This window comes from Eleutherodactylus coqui, chromosome 2 (assembly GCF_035609145.1).
Source record: "Eleutherodactylus coqui strain aEleCoq1 chromosome 2, aEleCoq1.hap1, whole genome shotgun sequence".
Classification (NCBI taxonomy): Eukaryota; Metazoa; Chordata; class Amphibia; order Anura; family Eleutherodactylidae; genus Eleutherodactylus; species Eleutherodactylus coqui.
Window position 1 is genome coordinate 275,212,841 of NC_089838.1, and position 21,539 is coordinate 275,234,379.

General features: G+C 45.7%; 1 protein-coding gene across 1 annotated transcript; it reads left to right on the forward strand.

Annotated features, from left to right (window-relative positions):
- Positions 1 to 813: 813 nt before the first annotated feature.
- Positions 814 to 17,217, forward strand: SNRNP27 (small nuclear ribonucleoprotein U4/U6.U5 subunit 27). Its single transcript, XM_066593026.1, has 6 exons — positions 814 to 1,002; positions 2,593 to 2,707; positions 6,397 to 6,512; positions 10,067 to 10,146; positions 12,715 to 12,779; positions 16,846 to 17,217. The coding sequence occupies exons 1-6, from the start codon at positions 963 to 965 to the stop codon at positions 16,898 to 16,900; spliced, it is 471 nt and encodes a 156-aa protein (XP_066449123.1). The 5' UTR covers positions 814 to 962; the 3' UTR covers positions 16,901 to 17,217.
- The last annotated feature ends 4,322 nt before the right edge of the window (positions 17,218 to 21,539 follow it).

The window sequence follows — 21,539 nt, forward strand, 5'->3', positions numbered from 1 at the left end:
CTCTGAATATAAGGCCGGTCTCACACGAACGGACTTTAAATGCAAATTCTCCGCTTGACATCCGCGCGGAAGATCTGCGCTAAAATGCAGGCATTGAAAAGCAAGTATTTTCGAAATGTCCTTCACACTCGCTGGTACAAATTGCGTATTCCACAAGCGGAAAAAAAAATCGCAGCATGATCTATTTTAATGTGGCCTCAGTAGATTCTATGGATGCGAGCGTAGGAGCGCAGAAACACTCGCAACTTTGTACAAAAATAGATAGAATAGCCGGAATGGCGGCTGGAGGGGAGATCTTTCTTCTGCGCGGTTGATACTCTGTGCATCCATGCGGAAAACCGCTCACAGTCGCGATCTTCTGCGACCATTTGCATTTCCTTTCCGCGAATAATAGCAGGTTTTGCGCTCTGGAAATCCGACCCAATTGACAGTGTGGCCTTATTCAATGGGTCTGTATTTAGGACATAAAAATAGCGGTAGGGGGCGCTCACAGCTACACGGTGATTCAGCCATGGATCTGCTGCGTGACAGTGCTAATACTCCTCCGAGCCGCTAGTGGGCGCTCCTCGCTCTGCTTTTGTTGCCTCCATCTCTCTCGCTTACCCAAACAACCAATCACTGTGAACTAGCCAACCCAAACAACCAATCACTGTGAATCAGCCAACTCAAACAACCAATCAGGTTGCGAATCGAGCAGAAGTGTTGTGAAATATAATAATACGCCTCCGGTACACACCGCCTCCCACCCACCGTAATTTCTCCGCGCCCCTTCTGTAATACACTCACAGCTTCCCTGCGCCCCCTTCAGGATCCTCTGCCTCATTACACCTGTCCTACCAGAACCCCGCAATTTTTCACTTCCGCCCGGAACTTGTGCGTTGGGATCTTGTTGCTAGGGGTAAGGTTTTGCGTGTGCGCACTATCTGGAAACTTCCTGTCTGTGTTTCCGGAGTGGTGAGAAGATGGGGCGCAGCCGGAGCAGGTCCCCGGACAGGCGGAGAGGTGAGAGCTGTGGCTTCTATAGCCTGATTGTATCCTGCGGGCCGCATGTGGCGTGTCCCTGCAGTATTAGCTCTCCTCAGCCATGTTTAGCGGGAGTCCTCGGACAAGACGACATCAGCTGTAGCTCTCATGCAGGTGGAAGAAGATTACACCACCAGAAAGCTCATGGATCAGTGGGGCATGCTGGGAGTTGTAGTTCTGCAGCAGGTGGAGAGCCGCACGTTGTAAACCACCGCCATAGAGAGTAGTGTGAGCGCCGCACGCATGCAGGCGCCATTACTTCTCCCTCTAAGGGGGGTTTTCCGCACGGATGATCCGCAGTGTATCTACGTGGGGAAAAAAACGCAATCCGCGATCAATTTAAAAAAAATCAATTTAATGATGACTCGCTGTGCATCTGTCTGCGGAAATCCGCATGAATAATCTTGGCGTGCCGCGGACACGAGGCCTTAGGCTAGATCATCAATATCACAGCACATGAGCTACACGGGAACACGCCTGTAAAAGGAGGTCTCCGAGGCTTGGTTCTTGATGACCCATCCCTGGGACAGATCTTCGTTATCACTGGAGGTCCGACTGGCAGGGCGGCCCCAATGCGCTGTGTGAGGAGGTCGGGCTGCTCGGCCCCGTTATTGTGTATCAGGTACTGCATTGTAGATCTGGTATTGCGGATCAATCTCACTCACTTGAATAGGACGGAGCTGTAGAAAGCCCATGTGACCGATGAGCGGGACAAGGACAAGATTGCGTGACTTCCTCGAGTGCTGCCGCCCCTTCAAGCAGTTGATCGGTGGGGTTGTCAGGAGTCGGACATCCCGCCAAGCTACTACTGATGACTTATCTTAAGGATATCTGTCCCAAGTCCCAGAATACCTCCTTAAAGGGGTTGTCCAGGAGTTCAGCAAAATTGCCACTGCCGGAGCAAAACCATCCTATGATGGGTGAATGCGCCCCTAGACCTTGTGAGTCATGGCGTACTGCCACGGTTTGTTCCCATGGTAGGCCATTGGGAGCGAAGAGTGTGGCCTTAGGCTCCGCTGCCTGCCCTGTTCACCTGTCCTAGGGCAGGATTCTTGCAGGCTGCACAGACGGTGGCCATTCTGTTGAAGCCATAAATATTTGTCATCAGAGCCCTGTAAGTTCTCATGGCTACCTGACCCTTCCTACCGGTGATTAGAGACTAGTTCGTTATAAGATAGTTGGAGAGATCGGTCTGCCACAGTAAAACAGAAGACCCATCAGCCAGAGGACATGGAAAGTTCACATATATGTTGACCTGGTTGGCAAGTGCTGTAGTACCTCTTGGCTTCCCATCACTAGGCCGTCTATGGACTGTGACAGGTGAGCGTATTCCGGTAATACGGAGGGGGGTCCCGGCCTGACCGCGGGTCTCCAGACCCCTACTCTGGGCATTCTAGGAAACTATGATGCGTGTAGGTCGCATCAGGAATATCCAAGGTCAGACGAGTAAATATACTGGAATACACTTGTCTGCCGCCGGCTAAAATACGCTTTCTTTTTGCTCTAAATCACCTCTAATGCAGTAAAATGTTAACCTAATAAATGTGTTTTAATTATTTTCTTCTCTAGAACGCAGACGGTCAAGATCCACCTCTAGAGAGCGCGAGCGGAGGAGGCGAGAGCGCTCCAGGTCCCGGGAGAGGCGGAGAAGCCGGTCGCGCTCTCCCCATAGACGCCGCTCCAGGTTATACTTCCACATGTTTTGCTTCCCATGGCTAAGGGTTTTTTTGTGCATGGACGCTGTATGCTATTGTGTGTACAGATGTCCTCCGCTTCACACGGCGCAAGATTTGTGCTTTGCCACGTGCATAAATCTTGTGCAAATATGAACTCCATTCTTTTGAATACCGTCATGTAGATGAGCGATGCGGTGTGGGAAAAAAATCGTGGCATGTCCCATGTTGGGGCGTTCCCCAGAACACATCGCCCATCATTGATTTCAGTGGGACATTTAATGCAGCTCATGGCTCCCGCTTGCCGTGCGATGTGCATGTGAGGGGCGATGCGAGGTTTCCCAATGAAATCAGAGAAACCCTTCCAATCCTCCATCGCACAGGAAACTTGCGCAATACTACATCACATCAGTGAAACTAACTTCAATATTCTGATGTGAGGCGAGGCGTTCTTGCCTTAACCCGTTTAGGATCAGGCACTGTAAATGTACGGCAGGGATTTAAGCCTCCTGCTCTGCAATCAATCAGGGGCAGGACGGGTTGTCAGCTATTAGTGACAGCTGATAACCGGGAGAAGGCAGGAGGGGTTTTAACCCTTTCTGCCTTTTCCTTCCCCAAGTACACAGCTCTCAATAAGTGCTGTGTACTGAAAAGTGAAAGCAGAAGTGTAACTTCCACTATGGAAGCCCGGGGGTCACGTGAGCGGGATTCCCTGCTACAGCAGAGCTACAGGGTCCCATAAGACCCTGATCAGCTCTGCCAGTGACTAATGTCACTACAGGGGAGGTGTAACTGGGGCTCCTATTGATGCTGCTCCTGTGGATGCCCCAGCTACAATGAATAAATGTCAAATAAAAAAGAAAACATGTTAATGTCCCCCAGAAGTCTTATATGATGTCATAGGGGACATAGATGGTAAAAAACATGATTACATACAGAAGTAAATAAAAATTACAGAATAAAACAACAATACATACATAAGAAAGAAGAAAAACAAACGTCGCCGTTTGCTCTAACGATGTCTTTTGAGCGATAATCGTTTCGTGTAAATGCTACCATTGTTTGCTTTTCGTCTGAACGATGAGTTTTAGTTGAGTTTAAAATCCATCGTTTGGACAGAGCTGATAGCAGGGACCGCACGCTCTGATTGTATTTAGCTGCAGTCCTATGGCAGAGCAAAGGGACTGTATGCAGATAACGGACCACCTGCTGTTCTCTGCATACAGCGAAGGGATGCTCGTTTACATGCAAATAAAGCTAATAAGCTGCTAATGGGCATTAGTGGCAATTAGGCGATTATGCAAAATAACCGCTCAAACCGTCAATCATCCTATCTTTTGAGCGAATTTTCAGCAATCATCTTTGCGTATAAATGGGGATTAAAGGCCCATTTACACGCAAAGATAATCTTTCAAACAATTGAAAGTTTTGCATAGCGAACTAAAGGCCCATTTAGACACAACTATTATCGCTCAAAATTCGCTCAGAAACCATCTTTTGAGCGATAATCATTGCGTCTAAACACGCGGCCATTGTGCACTGTTCGTTCATTGCTCATTTCTAACCAGCTAGAAATGAGCGATGAGCCTTATCAGTGCAGCACGCTGGTATCTCTGCGGGCAGTGCTGATAGCATTCTTTCAGCTGATATCCCGCTGGCGCTTCCAGCTGGTGTCCCGCTAAGAACTGCCGAGAACAAAGCTGGTGTTTGCATATACAAAACAGCTGCATTGTTCTCTGAGCTATCGCGGTGGTATCCCCCTCTGTCTGCATTGACTCTTTAGTAGCTAATTGGCTACTTACAGTTATGCAAAGATGATCACTCAAACGGTCGTTTGACTGATCATCGTTCCATGTAAATGGGCCTTAATGGGCACTAATGCCCTTTAGTACTTTACCGACTTCATTTGTATGTAAATGAGCCTCTTAGAGCTACATTCAGGACACAACAGGTGCTCTGAGCTCTGCAATTAGCTCCATTGTTCTGGCAGAAGCTGCAGAGAGAATACAATGTATCAGCCACTCCCATGGAGATAATAGCCTGCAGTCTGTTTTCTCTCATGGGCTGCAGAGAGAATACAATGTAATCTGCTTCCGTGGAGAGCACAGTGTGCAGTCTGAATGATGCAGTCTGAAGGTAGCATTTACACACAACGATTATCGCTCATATGCCATCGTTTTAATTAATTTTGAGCAATAATTGGTGAGTGTAAATGGGGCTTAAGAGAGGAGGGCATGTTTAATGGAGACCATTTAAAAAGTTGCATAATTTTGTATTTAGGAAGCAAATCTGTAAAGATCCCATACAAGGTGTGCCTAGCCTATAAGTACAATGCCTAGCTAGACCTCAGTATCATATGGGTAACATATGGATATAAGTTATATGGGTAACCTGTTCACCTTTTGTGCCTTAAGGACCAAGTCACTTTCGTTGTCGCGTTGCAGGAGACATAACTTGTTGGCACGGCCGTATGAGGGCTTGTGCTTTTTTAGGACGCGTTGTATATTTTATAGCACCACTCCGAAGTACATATAATGTTTGTATATATATTTTTTTACATTTTTATTATTACATTGTTTACCGTATAAGATAAATAACAAAATATTTTCATTGTCCGGGTTGTTACAAATACGGTAACACCTATCATGTTGCTCTTTTTACATTTTAGGGGTATTTTATCTGTCAGTAGTTGGTGAAGCTACAGCCTTAAAAACATGTATGTGCAGGTTTGAATCCCAATAGCGAAGTCAGTATAAAAAAAAGAAAAAAAAAAGTATTGCCGTCACTAAGGGGTTAAAGCATGTTATTAACATGCTGTGAAGTGACAGCAGATCACAATGTACATGTTCCTCCTCCGGGTGCGGGATTAGTGTGGAGTGCGATTGGGAACCTAAGATGTTAAACTTTAACTTTTTAGTGATCGGCCTATTTAGTGCCTTAACCTTTTGTCTGCCAGTGTTCCAAAATTGGAACAGTTGATCCCCACATTTGCTGCCTTTCTTTGGATTGTGAAGTGGATGCTTGTTCGGCGGGTAAAAGGTTAAGGACCAAACACTCTGGGGTACACATAACGTTCATTGTAGGAGGAACCCCCTTCCCATGTCATCCGCTTACATGTTGCTATTCACAAATAACTCTGCACAGACACAGCAGCACTCACTCATCAGGCTCCCGTTAGAACACAGGTACAGGCCAAGGTGATGACATGCCTCCGCAGGTTCGATCCAGACCCGCTCCAAAGTCAGCAGAGAAACCGTACAATTAGAGGCAGCATCCACGGCATTCCATGATTAAAGGGAACTTTATTCCATTCAGGTCCCATGTACAGCAATAATCATGGAATGCCGTGGATGCCGCCTCTAATTGTGCGGTTTCTCTACATGTTGCTATTGATTGTGGCATGCAAGAGGTTAAAGTGCCAGCGTCTGAGGTTTCTCTGTTCCGGGCAGTTACAGCAGGAGGCGGGCTGTCAGTCAGCCGAGCCACCGCCTTACAAAGATGTATGTGCAGGTTTAAAGCCCAATAGTGAGGTCCGTAAGGTGCGTTACAGTCACTAAGGGGTTAAAAAATAAAACCGTCCATCACTGTGTAAAATATACAGCCGGTAGTGTTATATAGCGATGGGATATCACTTTATAGTTATTATCGCTCTCCATACTCCTAATGTCCCATTTCCAGAATGCTATGTTTTTGTTGTCAGGTCACCCCGCCGGCACAGGTCCTCCTCCCCCTCACCTGGTAGACTGAAGGACCGCCGCGATGACGACAAGAAGGACGGCAAAGATTCCAAAGTGATGAAGGAGCGGCAGATTGCGGGTGAGGAGCGCAAGAGATGTTTAACCCCTTAACGACCGGGCCATAGTGTTTTTACGTCCTGCAGCTGCAGGACGTGTATGGAGGGAGGTAGCGCCGCTATCTCCCTCCATACAGCGCGGGCGTCAGCTGTTTATTACAGCTGACACCCGCGGGCAATAGCCGCGTTCGGACGATCGCGGCTATTAACCCTTTAAATGCCGCTGTCAATTCTGACAGCGGCATTTAAATCCCCCAAACGCTGTTTGGGGATCCCGCACGGCCCCCCCGCGGTGAGATCGGGGGATCCGTGCAGGTGTCATGGCAGCCGGGGGCCTAATGAATGGCCCCAGGGCTGCCTTAGCAGACTGCCTATCAAGCCATCCACACAGGGTGGCTTCATAGACTGCCTGTAAAAAAGCAGTATGACGTAATGCTATAGCATAAAAAAGGTATTGCGCGCACAAAATGACCGCAGAAAATAATTGAAAAAAATTTAATATCTTTAAAAAAAAAATACAAGTACTACAGCAAAAACAATACTATATAAGTTTGGTATCGTAGTAATCGTACTGACCCATAGAATAAAAATATCAGGTCGTTTTTGTTGCAGTTTGTGTGTCGTAGAAACAGGACGCACCGAAAGATGGTGGAATGTCGTTTTTTTTTTCCATTTCTCTCCGCTAAGAATTTTTTTAAAGTTTTTCAGTACATTATATGGTAAAATAAATAGTGCCATTGAAAAATACAACTCGCCCCACAAAAAACAAGCCCTCATACAGCGACGTCGATGGATAAATAAAGGAGCTACGATTTTTTTAAAAGGGAGTAGGAAAAAACAAAAATGGAAAAAAGCAAAAAAGCCTGGTCACTAAGGGGTTAATGACACAAGTAAAAGATGATCTAGACTCTACTATGGTGCCGGACAACCCCAAGCCAAGGGGGGGCAAACACTTCTCTTTGGCCTTTTTTTTTTTGATGTTGGACTTGGAGTCGGAGGGAATAATCGCCCGTATGTGTTAGCCAATTATCAATGGATTATTTTACCGTGCAAGTTTTGTCCATTTCCCAATTGGAGAGAAGTGGCACAGGGAAGTCACCGGTGTAAATACGGCCTCCTGTCCATTGTGGGGCTCTTGGTGCCTAAAGAGTGGCGTGGCACACCATATTGTAACACAGCAGTCATATCATGTCATCGCCAATGCGTTGCATCACTTCTGTCTGCAGACAAGTGAGATGCAATGGGGAGGGCTGCAGTCCTGGGTCAAGGCCCTCTGATATCATACAGGCAAACCTATTCGGACTGAATATACTTTAACCCCTTAAGGACATGGCCTATTTTGGGCTTTAGGACGCAACGTTTTTTGGCGGGTTTTCATCTCCATTTTTCAAAAGCCATAACTTTTTTACTTTTGTGTTGATGCGGTCGTATGAGGGCTTGTTTTTTGCGCGACGAACTGTAATTTTTGATGGTGTCATTTTTGGGTACATAGACTGTATTGTAAAACTTTTATAATTTTTTTTTATGATAACAGAGAGAAAACGCATCAATTCTGCCATAGATTTTTTTTTTGTTTTTTTTACAGCATTAATCATGCAGCATAAATGATACCTTTTTTTTAGGTTTTTCCACTTTTCTGCAATAAAAATCTTTATTTTTTTTTTTTTCTAAATCGCTGCATTCAAAGTCCTGTAACTTTTTTTTTTATTTTTCTATGTTCGGAGCTCTGTGAGGGCTTATTGTTTGTGAGACGAGCTGTAGTTTTTATTCCCCAAAATGGTACCAATATACTGCTTTTTTGATCACTTTTCTTGCCTGTTTTGGGAGGCAAAATGCTTGCCGTGCAGAATAAAAAGCTCGTTCAACTTATTGTACAGGTCGTTACAGACGCGTCGATAGCAAATATGTGCGCTAAAAATTTTTTTTTACCTTTTTTTTATGCTAATATGAGAAAAAGCACCTAGAAAGGGTTTTCTTTACATTTTTTTTTCTTTTTTGTACATTTTTATTATCTTTTTTTTTTATACACTATTTGTGTCCCTCTGGGGGACTTAAAGCGCAGCACTAATGATCGCTGTGATAAGGCCTTATCGCTTATACAGCGATCACAGGTTCTGGCAACACAGGACCCCGGTATCTGGCGTCCTGATGCCATGGCAACCAGCTGGGCACTCTGCGACTATATTGCGAGAGCCCCGGAACTTCACAGAGGGAGTGCGCTCCCTCTGTGAACCCTTTCCATGCCGCGATCTACATAGATCGGGAGGCTGTTGCAGCCGGAGGCCAGCTATGACTGACAGCCGGCTCCCCCTGCTGGATAGCGCGAGATGTGTCATGATCTCACGCTATTCCTATGACGTAAGGGTACGTCATTTTGCGGGAAGTACCCCGCTCCTATGACGTATTCTTACGTCATGGGGAGGGAAAGGGTTAATATGTCACATTGTGATTGTGCAGAAAAAAAAAATAAAATGGTAAAGCCCCCTTGTTAGAGAGTTTGGTGATCCGTAAGGATGTGGCAAGCGTAGGAAATATCCAACTGCCAGCGGTTGATGATGCCACATAGCTCTGGCTGAGAGTACTGCCGGCCCAGATGAACTCTAATCGGAGGAACTGTCCAGTAACCAGGAGGCAAAGAACTGGGGCTTGTCAGATGAAGCTGACTCATGAACACCAGCATACATAACACGTTTCGAGGCAACATGCCTCTTCCTCAGACAAAAGCTGGACTATATAGCTGTGGAGGGCGAATGATGGTAATATTGCTCATCCTGCTGATAGCCGCACATAGAGATGTTGGCCCTTGGTTCAGCGCAGTACGTTTGGTTCCTGTCACTCACATTGTTTTTCCTATTTTTCATCGGCACTATCTCTACTCTGTCCCAGTTTGAGCAGTCTATGGGAATCTGACACGAAGCAATTTGACATCAGTCTTCGGCTGGGGTCACACAGGACATATTCCCAGCGGAAATCTCGCAGACTTGCCGCAGCGAAAAACTGCGAGATTTCCGCCGGGAAAGCACTGCTTCAAAACCCGCGGCACTTAGCCGCAAGTTTTGGAGCGGCTTGGCAGCACGCTTTTCAGTTGCGTCTGGCACTTCCACAGAGGAGAGTGCGGCCGCAATGGGATAAAAAAATTGACATGCTGCGGCCGGGGAATCCACGCTGCAGCACCGACTTCTTCCGGCTTTGCCATGACAGATTGGCCGTCCCATGCTGTACCAGAAATAGGAGCCCTGAAGCCATGCATAGGCGGTTTCTGGCCGTGATGCTTCTGATGGTGATCCAGTACCTTTGTGAGATATGGAAGACGTTTTTTTGCACTACATATATAACTATATACATATATGTCAATGATACTACTGGGCCAACACTACTGTTTGGTTTACAGTACCATATGTCTCTGGAAAACTATTTAACATCCTATGTGGATTATTCTATAAATTACATTGTACATTTTTACTCCTCTTGTTACTATAGGGGAAGTGTTTCTCAGCATTCTTGTTTCTATCTAGAAACGTCTTGCCACTGTATAAGCTGATAGCATTGTTTTCTTATAATTTACTTTTTCCTACAGCGGAAGATCTTGAAGGAAAGACGGAAGAGGAGATTGAAATGATGAAGCTGATGGGTTTTAGTTCATTTGATACCACCAAGGTAATGCAAATTTTTCACGGGTCTTGTTACCTTTGTGTTACCGCACACTACGCTGTGTGTATATAGTTGAGTATACTTAAACTTTCAGGTGACTTTTCACTGTATGCTGCAGTCTGTGTACATGATGAATAACCCTTTCTGATCATTATATGACTAGAATTCTGCATTTTTCACCCGTTTTCTACCTCTACAGGCTCCGACTTTAATTTTCAGTCTTCCTTGAGACGGTGGGTGAAAATTAGCAGCTCTGATGACTTCAATACTCATCAGAATACAGCAGATTCTGCTTCCTAACTCTCTGTAGTACATGTAAATAATATCAGCACGGAGGACAATGCACAGTAGTACTGAGCAGTGGAGATGTGTTTCCAGTAGCCGCAAATCACTTAATAGTTAGCTGCTGCAGCATCTCTGTGACTCTACCCTCCATAGACTTCTATTGAGACATTACTCTTCCCCGCTTCCTCTAATTCGTCTGTTTCTCGGTACTGAAGACAGACTACACATGACAACAGTGGACAGAAAGCTAGAAGAAAGGGAGAGCCCTAGTTGACCGTACTTGAGAGAGGTTTTTCAGCACAAAAATGTCTTTTTAGGCATATAAAGTGATTTATATTTTAGTTATCATACTGGCTATCCCGTAAGCACATGTTGTCTGAGTGGTGACCATTTGAATAATGTTGCTCCCGTTCAACACTAAGGGCTCCTGCACACTGGCAAGGGCAATATTGGGCTGTCATTCACGGCCCGATATCGCTCTCGCAATGTATGTGGAACCCCTGGATGCGAGGAGTTTTCATGTGAAAACAGCCTTGCATCACTACGGGGAAATCCCTTCATCCCATTGCTTCTAATAGGGCTGCAGCAGTGCCAGCCCCATTGAAAGCGATGGGAGAACATCGAGATCTCCTGTCTATTCTGTAACAGCAGTGGCAGGGGATTCCTTCATCCCCGCGGGGAGTCCCCTCATCACTGAACACCCTGCAGTGGCTGTTGCAGTGTTCAGTTAAGAGGGGTTTCCCCGCAGGGATGAAGGAATTCCCTGCTGCTGCTGCTCTCAGCAGATCCTGATGTACTGCGGCCGGCCCCACTGAAGACAAGGTGATATCCCTGGATGAAGAAATCCTCTGCTGCAGCAGGGGATCGCGATCTTCTCCCATTGTTTTCAATGGAGCTAGGGCTGGTGCTGCTGCAGTCGACTCCATTGAAAACAATGGGCGATATCGCAGAAAGAAAGGAGATGCTGTGATTTTTTTTTTCTTTTTTTTTTTTTTCTTCTTTTCTTTCATGCAGCATCGCAGGCGGGAAAACATCGCAAATGAGAATGAAACCATTGAAATTCATTGGTTTCATAATCATGCGTTGCGAGAGGGAGTGAAAACGCAAGAAAATTGCCCGATTTTTCTCGCCAGTGTGAAGGATCCCTAAAAGTGACAGTAATCTGTATCTTTCTATGGTTTATAGAAAGTTGATTACAAACATTTTTGACCTTTCTTTTTATCGCCCAGTGCAATGAGCCCATACCGCCCCTCACTCACTGATGTACAGGCTCCGTGTGTGCAGACAGATTCTTCACGAAAATATAAGATCAGTCGTGAATCTTTTCATATTCTTTTTAGTTACTTTTAAGCAATATCAGGGGGGGGCGGCAGGAGTGCTCATAGCCTTTACAAACACACAGGTCGAACTTGCATCATTAAGTGGGGAGTATGACACGTGTTCTGGAAATGTGCTGGCACCAGCATCAATGGCAAATCACCTGTAGTATGCATCAATGGCAGCTCGCCATTATGTATGTGCTGCAACCCATCGCACAACTATATCTTAAGAGCGCACACGCCATTTTCCAGCAGATTAGCATGTGGACCCACAGAGCAAACAGCAGGTATGCTTTGTAAGGTGTCCAGGGGATTTCTTGGTGTAATCCGAAAGTCTCCAATCAATAATCTGCGGGACACGACTGTACGTCCATTGAATGCTTTCCTACAGGTTCATGATGAAGATGAACCATGGACTCTTGCCAAAACCACATGGCCAGAAATACCCCAGGATAGTATTCAAGCACTCATTGAATCAATGCCACGTAGCGTCCATGACATTGTGGCCCCAACACAGCTCTGATCCATCCAGACATGGACTCCACAAGACCTCTGATGGTATCTGGTCCTGTAGTATCAGGTATCAAGTTCTATAAGTTGCGGAGAGTCAACAGATGAACCCTGACCTTCTGTGGCTATTCTTTCTCATACGCAGCAGCGTTCTGTAATAGTCGGCAATAACTTTTTCAGCAGTTTGTGCTACAGTGGCTCTTCTGTGGCATCAGACCAAACCAGCTAGCCTTTACTGCCCGCGCACATCAGTGACCCTGTCACCGATTTCCCTTCTTTAGACCTCTTTTGCAGCCATCGTCACTAGTAATCAATGTTCTAAACTTCACCTGTCACTAGTTTTAATGTTATGGATTTTTCTTTATTGAGCTGCCTAAAACAGAGGACTGGCTCCAATACCTTTTGATTTCCTTTATACGGCTGTGTCTTGACTTGCTTTGCTCTTTTTTTTTTTTTTTAGGGGAGGAAAGTAGATGGATCTGTTAATGCGTATGCCATAAATGTGTCTCAGAAGAGAAAGTACAGGTAAGGCCACGCAAGTCTCCAGGGCTTTATCCCATGAATACATTTCTGTATAAACCCTCTGGTATCCACCTGAATATCAGATAGATTAGCTGAGCTCGATTAAGGGCTTCTGCGCACGGAAGGATATTTGCGTCGGGCGCCCGCACCGCTGATCTGCAGCAAATACCACCCATAGCACACTTTGGGAAATCGATTCCTCCTGCACACTTGCTGAAACGAGTTGTGGTTTCCGCAAGCGGAGGAAAAACTGCGGCATGCTCCATTTTTTTTCATGGATTCCATTGAAGTCAATGGAAGCCGTCTGATCCGCAATCGCATTGCTATGTGGTGACGCGGTAAAAGCAGACTTTTTAAAAAAGAAATTCTGTACTGCGCATGTTCGAAGGCTCGCCGTGTGGACCATCCACAGCACAGAAGAAAAAGAAACTAAACAGGTTCACGTAAACGCCGCTGCTGGCAGAGCTGGATTCCACATGCAAAATCCAGCTCTGCAGTGTGCAGGGGGCCTAAGACTATAACTGCAGTGCCTCATCTGAAGTAGTCGGGGACACAACCTCTTTAGAGGGGATAGCCTGAACCAATCACAACCGAGAATGTGTCCCAGGCTACGTCCAACCAGGCACTGTAGGTAAACTACAGGCACAGATCACAGCTCTGTTCTAATAGAACTGAGCTAAAAAGCAGCAAGTAGTAAGAGCTGAAGAAAAGAAATGGCAGATGATCTTTCCCTGTAAGTTCTTACTGACCTATCCATTCTGAGCTCCTGACTGGAGGGTCACTTTTAACAAATCTTTGGGTGAAACTTTTATCTTTTGTTGAAGATTCCTCCATTTTGTCAGCCAAATTGCCCCAATGAGGAATTGTAAGCAGGCCGCAAAGCCACCATTGTTTAATCTGATGTCCGTTACCCATGTAGCTAAAGTAGTGCACAGTTCACTCCTATGATGAGCAGAGAAGATGGCAGTTACTGTACCGGTGCCAGTTCTCCCTTCATGTCAGAGAAGCTGAGGATGCCAATGTGCCTGCTCTGACAGGCAGATAAGAAGCTAAGGATCATTGCATACTGTGTGAACCATCTGGGATCCCTCTGCCACTGCTGAGAGGAGAATAAACTGCATATCCACTAAGGACCCATTCACATGGCCGTGTATTCCGCGGATAGCACACTGCCCCATGATGGCATATGAGGCTATTCAGACAAAAGATAAATAGCTGCAAGTCCTATTCTTGTCCATTTTTCACAGCCGAGAATAGGACATGTAATGTGCATGGTACGTGGTGGTCGGACAGCGCACAGATGGGTGTCCGTGTGCTGTCTGATTGAGTTACACCAATCTTTATACCAGTGTAACATGCATATACACCCATGTGAATCCAGCCCTGCACAGAAGGTAGACACAAGTGGTTTTCCGATGTTTTTTAATATATAGTAATCCAAAACTATATAAAATCTGTCGGTGACTGGCGATTCACCAAGCAAATGGAAGATCAGAGCAGTACGCAGCAGGAGGAGAGCATTTTGTTGTGTTTTCTGGCTTGGCTTTCAATTCCCAGTCATTGTTACGAGGCTTGTATAAAGAGTCTACAATTGACTTGCAGGAATGCTGCCTTCCAATAGGTGGCGCTGCAGAGGTATTGTTCCATCTCCCTTATTTTAATGTACTATGCATGCCCCCTGAATGCCACCAATATTAAGGGTACTCACATAGCAATAGTCGTTCACTTGCAGTTAGAAGGCTACGAGAATCTGCAGAGATGTGATTGACGGTCTGTTCTGTGATGCCGCTTTGGGGTAGCGCCCCTGATGGGTTGGCTGAGCTTACCATACACTTAATCTTGTGACCAGCTGTAGTGATTGGATCGTACTAATATATAGAGGTAAGGGTTACTTGGAGAATATTAAAATTCCTGGAACATCTCTGTGGGAATCACAGCAAATAATAGCAGAGATGACATGGAGGCCGTCCTGAAGACTCGCTTACACAATGGTTGCCAGGCAACAGGGTCGGCACACATGAGCAAAAGCACATGTACAAAGGATCAGAGGTAATTGCATTCTTCTGTCATTGTGAGGATATTGCTTACGAATAGGTCCAGTCCTCTCATACGGAATATACCCGTGTGGTGGAGTTCATGTAATAAATGGGTCGTACTGCTGGTACACATATATGTAGCCACCTATATATGATGGTAAGGCAATGCAGCTTCCTTTACTATTGCTGATACCCTCATATCCACATCACCGCTCCAGTCTAATGGAGACCCAGTAGATCCCGGCAACGCTACTTTTCGCTGCACAATACGCCATTTGCCTTAGTTATCTGCTCATGCGTTGACGTTCCACCGCAAAGGGATTCTTCCTCCTCCTATCACTCATGAATCCTGAATGATTTCTCCATACAAATTTTCTCGTCTAGCATCTCCTCCCTTTAACCCCTTAATGGTACAGGATGTACAGTTATGTCCTGTGCGTTCGGGGATTGTATGGAGGGGAATTGGGATCCTTTTCCGCACCATACAAAATGGCTGACACCCACCGGCAACAGCTGTGATCAGCGAGACCCGCGCAGAAATATAACAGGCCGGGGTTTGTTTTCCGCTCATGTTTTCACGTGGACAAATCGTGGCTGTGTGCATAAGATTGCATTTTGTAATGCAATCCCATGGCAGTGGGCACGGGTGGAAATTCTGCGGGAAATCCCGCCGTGGAATTTCCGCCCGTGTGCAGGAGGCCTAATGCATTATTTATCCTGCACATTGAACGTCATCTGGAAAAAAATGCACAACACCAGAATTGGGCTTTTTTTGGTCACCCCGTCTAGAAGAAAAAAATTAATAAACACTCAAAAAGCCGGATGTACTCCAAAATGGTACCAGTAAAAACACACAACTACAGGACGTCCCACTAAAAACGAGCCCTCGCCTGACTTGATTGACAGAAAAATAAAGTCATGGCTTCAGAAAATAATTTTTAAAAATACAAGTAGAACAGCGAGGAAAAAAAAACAAAGCTATATAAATGTGATATTGTAGTAATCGTCCTGACCAATAAAATAAAATTATTCTCTTATTTTTGCTGCAGTGGGCACGCCATGAAAATACACCCCCCACCCCCCTCAAAAAAAAAAGATGGTATTTTGCTTTTGTTTTTCTTTTTCCATTCCACTCCACTTCTTAAAGTTTTCCAGCTCATTGTATGGTACATTAAATGGTACCGTTGAAAAATTCAACACTCCAAACAAAAGGGAAGCCCATGGACAGCTGCATCGATACATTAATAAGAGTTAGGATTTTAGTAGGGAGGATAAAAGGACCGCGCCCTTAAGGGGTTAAGACTAGTGATGAGCGAGCATACTCGCTAAGGACAATTACTCGATCGAGCATTGCCCTTAGCGAGTACCTGCCCGCTCAGGAGCAAAGATTCGGCAGTGGACGGGGAGCTGCGGGGAGGAACGGCGGGGAGATCTCTCTCTCCCTCTCTCCCCCCCCCCCCCCCCCCCCCGCTCTCCCATGCTGACTGCCGCAACTCACCTGTCACCCGCGCCAGCAGCCGACCCTTTTCTCCCGAGCGGGGAGGTACTCGCTAAGGGCAAGGCTCGCTCGAGTAATTGTCCTTAGCGAGTATGCTCGCTCATCACTAGTTAAGACCACAAAATCAGTAGTGAGTGTAAGTAAGCTTGTAGAATTGCCCTACCACATCCTCCTTGTTTTACTATGGGCAAAAGTTTCAAAATAATCAAACTATTATAGTTGCCATTTTTATTTTGACCAGTAGTCATCCTGTAACTGAAGCCTAAAAGTTACTTGTGGAATTGTCACATTTTGCTGTTTTTAATGTTTTATTTCCAAGTCCTTTCTCTTTCCAGAAAAAGCAGGGTGACACCCTATATGGCCACCATTGCAGTTCCTACAGAAGTCCTCATTAAGCTTTCCCATGACATAACTGTCTTCCATGTGGGAGCTGCCATGTTGGTCGTCGCCCAGCTTTGCCCCTCAGAAGGATTTCTCTTCAGCGGTGATGAAATGATGATAAAACCCCCAGCATTGTTTGTTTTCTGTCTTACAGGCAATACATGAACAGAAAAGGAGGGTTCAACAGACCTTTGGACTTCATTGCATGATGTGTAGGAGCGGCATGTACAGTATGTATATTCGGGACACTTGACGTTCGCTGGTTGTTGTCTCCACGCCATGGATCTGCCACCGCTTGGAGCGATCACTGTTGTTGTGTCTGTGAGGCCGACCTCACAATCCTCTTGTCTACACGTAGGTGGCTTCGGTCTAGCTGATTATCTTAGGACCCTTGGGAGAGTTGAGTCTAAGGATTGTTTGGCTTACTTTTCTCCTTTTTATTTTTTTACCCTTTGGTGGGTTTGTATGTTTGTTTGTTTTTTTCCTTCATGGTAATGTATAATAAAAGTTTTCATTATGTAACAAATGGCATCCTCACCAACTTCTCTCCACCCCCCCCATAATCTCTCATTGTACCATGTCCTCCATGTCACATTTATCGACACACTGCTTTGACTGAAGGATAAATTTTGCTTGAAAACTAGATTTTAAAACCTAAAAAGTGTATTTGTATTACATGTAAAGTATACCGGAGTTGTCAAAAGTTTTCAAAAGCAGCCTAGGCCGTCTTTGGCCGCTGCTGTTTGCACCCAATTTGAGTTCTATCAATTCAGTTTTCCGCTTACAGGTAGGCCATGTCCTAAGCCAGTGATTCCGCCAGGATGGTACTATGCTACACCTCTCAGAGCCTTTTAATCAAGCCTTTCAGTTTTTCTCCCGCAGTCATCTTATAACACAAGTTTGCAACTTTACTTTTTTTTGTCGCTTTTATTACTTCTTACATCTTCTCCTCCCCCATCCCCTCACATCCACAAGATGGCTCCGTCTGGGTGTATACTTCACAGAGCATATCACCACACAGCAGTGTACCATGCAATATATAGGGTAGGATGGGAGCCATGTATAACCGGGAAGAATGTAAATATAATCTTAGACAACCTGCTTTTATGTTTTTGTGAATAGAGATAAGCAGCACCAGGCTAAAGATGTTCTACAACAGCTGGGTGTGTATTTTAAAGGGTTTTCCAGTTGTAAACCAATCAGGGCTTATCCTCAGAATAGATTATCAATACTAGATTGACAGGAATCCATCACCAAGGACCACCACAAATTAGCTGTTCTCTGGACCGGTGCGCTCATGCAGGAAGCAGATGGCTCCGTTTCTACTCTAGTGACCAAGCTTGGTATTGCAGACAAAGTTCCCATTGATATGAATGAATACTTCGCCAGCAATGCCAAATCTGGTCACTACAGTGAGAATGGAGCTGTCTGCTTCCTGTATGAAAATACTGACTCGGTGAACAGCTCTTCAGTGGGGGTCCCAGGTGACAAACCACTGTTAATGTACTATTGATGACTAGTGCGCCATTAATGGTTTAGAACTGGACAACCCCATTAAGGTTTGACATATTATGGTACATTATTGCATCAACTCTATGAGATCGTTTTGACTATGGATTGACAAAAAGTTCCGCTTAGTTGAAGGGGCCGTACACTAGAGAGGGGATCTCGGCTCGGTGGAGCAAAGAGTAATACATTGTCTTAAGTTGCTCATAGATCTTCAGTAGCTGTCAACCGAACGCTCATTTCTCCCAACTCCTCCATACACAGGAGCGCTCTGTTTGGCTAAGTGTTCATGTGTGATCTATAGGCATACAGGCGCTAGCGCATTTACGCACACATTTGCGCTGTGTATTTGTGCACACAAGTGTTGGAGATAAAAGTTCAATGTGACATAAAAAAACTATTAGTGCATGAAGGTCTCACCTACCCCTGCCTGTGAGACAGAGGGCACAGCCGCATGGGAGGGGTGGAGAAGACTGATGGCACGTATACCTGCCATAATGCACAATGTATGTAGTATCTAGCTATTGTATAGGACCTATATAAATAACCACTTGGGCTATGTTGATACGGGTGAGCGCGCTTGCCAACGTGCGTTTTTAATACCAATGCGAGCTTATTTATTCAAAACCGCCTCGCATCACTTCTGTGAAACTGTGATCCTCAGGCCCGTGTTTCACGCACGCTAGTGGACTGCAGGTGTACCTCACTGATCTCCATGGAAAATATTGCAGGCTTTGCGACTGCATGCAAGGTCTTTTACAGTCCTATTAAAAACAATGTGCGAGGCATCCCAACAGGAACGCCCAAAGATACAACTTGCTACGATCTCTATCCACGCAGCATCGCTGCGAGGGAAAAAAATTGCTCCGGTGACCAAGTCCATTCAAAAGACTTTTGTGCGTCTCGCAATGTACAAAACCTGTGTGAGATTCTCGCCTGTGTGAATAAGCCCCTAGGCGGATATTCAAACACTGCAAATTGGTCTTTTTGTTTGTTTTTTTTTATTCCCGTCGCTGGATTCTGATGCAGAAGAATGTCGCACCAGGCCTTCTCCACGCATGGCGGTTTACGTTCGGTTCGCATAGGCTGATTTTCAGCCAAACAGAAGTGGTTGCAAAAAGTTTTCTTCCTATATTTAAAAACTATAATTCTATAACCATTGTGCGGTGCCGTATGTGGATTACCGCTAGTATCCGGCTCCACCTGAACTTGCCTCTGGTGACCGTGGTAAGCCTAGGTGCTGCCCAGTAATTAGTGGCAGAGTGTAAGGCGCCCAAGTAGAGAAATGGCCTCCTTACCTATGACAACCAATCACGTTGCAGTCTTCAGGGGAAGTTAGGAAATAAAGGCTGAGCTTTCACTGGGTATTATGGGCAACATGGAATCAACTTAGAAACCCCGTGTGTGAATCCTGCCTTAGAGTATGTTCATGCGGGCTGGGAATGGGAATTTCCACTGCGGAAAATACCGCATTTACAGTCCAAGCATTGCGGATGGGATTTCTAACATCCCATCCACGCGCGGTGAGGAAAATCTGCGACGTACATTGATCGGAGGTTTTAAATCCACAGCATGTCTATTAACGCTTTTGATGGTATCTGTGGTGAAAATCCAATGAAGTGAAATCTGCATCAAAATGCACACCTTTTTGGCAAGGATTTTCTGCTGCGGAAAATCTGCAGCAAATCTGCAACGTGTGAACGTAGCCTTTTAATGGATTGTGTTATTTAGATTGTCATAACTAGTTGTATTCAGGTGGTTTGTTTTTTATAGCTTTGCCCATTAATTGCATACAAGAATCCAAGCTATTACGTGGCTTCACCGCTCTTATGTGAGTCCTAACAGTCTAGCTGCGGCAAGTGCTTTAAGGCTTACTACATATGTCCTTAGTGGTGAGAAACTTGATAAAGTGTGGATTTGGACTGATCAGTTTCTATTTCCAAATTAGTAGCTTTCAGTGATAGAAAATGTGGATGCAGTAAGTCCTACCTGCCTGTAGATGGCAGTATTGGTTGTGCCTATGACTACATGTCTCCATAACAGTACTGCATGTGAACCCCTATGGGCTTGTGTGTGCAATTTTACAGTTTACCTTATACCCGAACCAATCTTATGCATACGGCACGTGTCCTTTTTTACTAAATGATGGGGGGGGGGGGGTTACTATCTTTTATATCGGATGCAGGTTTTTGTGTTTTCCTGCACATCCTTTTCATGTACAAACCAATATATTCTTCTGAACCGGCACCAGGCTGTTGTGTAGCGCATTGTGTTGGGTGACAAATGTATGATCACTGGGGGTTCATCTACTGGGACTCCAGGGGATCATGAGGCGGCACACCTAAAGTACGCCTAGTGCATGCACGCCAGCGCTTCGTTCAGGACCATTGCTCCATTCCCGGTCTATAGAGCTAGCCGAGGGCAGCCCCATAGCCGTGCGTCACTCCTCCAGTGGGGCTTGGAATGGGTTGGATTTGTGATCCCAAGGGCGACAAATGCTGTGAAAGGAGCAGCGGTCACACATGTACACCATTGCGCCATTTACTGGGGAGACTTGAGGAGCTCCGCTCTTGTGATCTCTGGGTGTCCCAGCGGTCGGACCCCCAGTATTTATATAGTTATCACCTATCCTGTGGAAGTGTATCATGGATCACAGACGTGGCCGAGGAGAACAGAGTTCCCCAATGGGGCCGATGCTGCTGATTGAATACGTTGATTCCATGTGTATTTCTGCCTGTCAGCCGTTTTACTGTTTACCATGCATAAATGCTATGCAAGAAATCCCATTGGGTGATATTCACACAAGCTGGCTAGTTCAGTAGGCTGATTTAGGGTGTAATATCCACCAAAATAGGACTTGTAGCGTTTTTTTTTTCATGTATCTGAAAATTAAGCAGCTGTGAATAAACCAATTGAAAACCAAGGGTTCTACTCGCTGCGTGTGACTGGTGTAAGGAACCTGCACATAATGTACTGCGTATGTTCATGTGAATGAGCCCCCACGGTGCATCCCTATGCAGTATCTGACTAGAAATAAGTATACATCCCTCTCCCGCGCTGCCCGGGGCGCCGCTGCTTCTCGGTCCTGTTGGTTCAAGCACTGGCTGTGATTGGCTAAGTGTCAGCCAATCACACCCAGTGCTTCCAGGAGGTGGGGATTTTTCAATCCCGGGCCAGAAGATGATGAAAAGAAACCGTGTCGGCACCTGGGGAGAAGTTCCTGCGGCGTCGGAGAGCGCTTATAAGGCGATGTCTGTGGGGTTTTTTTGGGGGGGGGGGGGGGGGGTCTGCAGCTAGGGCTTAGATTAGGATTTCCTACTGTCAAAGTTGCATCACACGGCA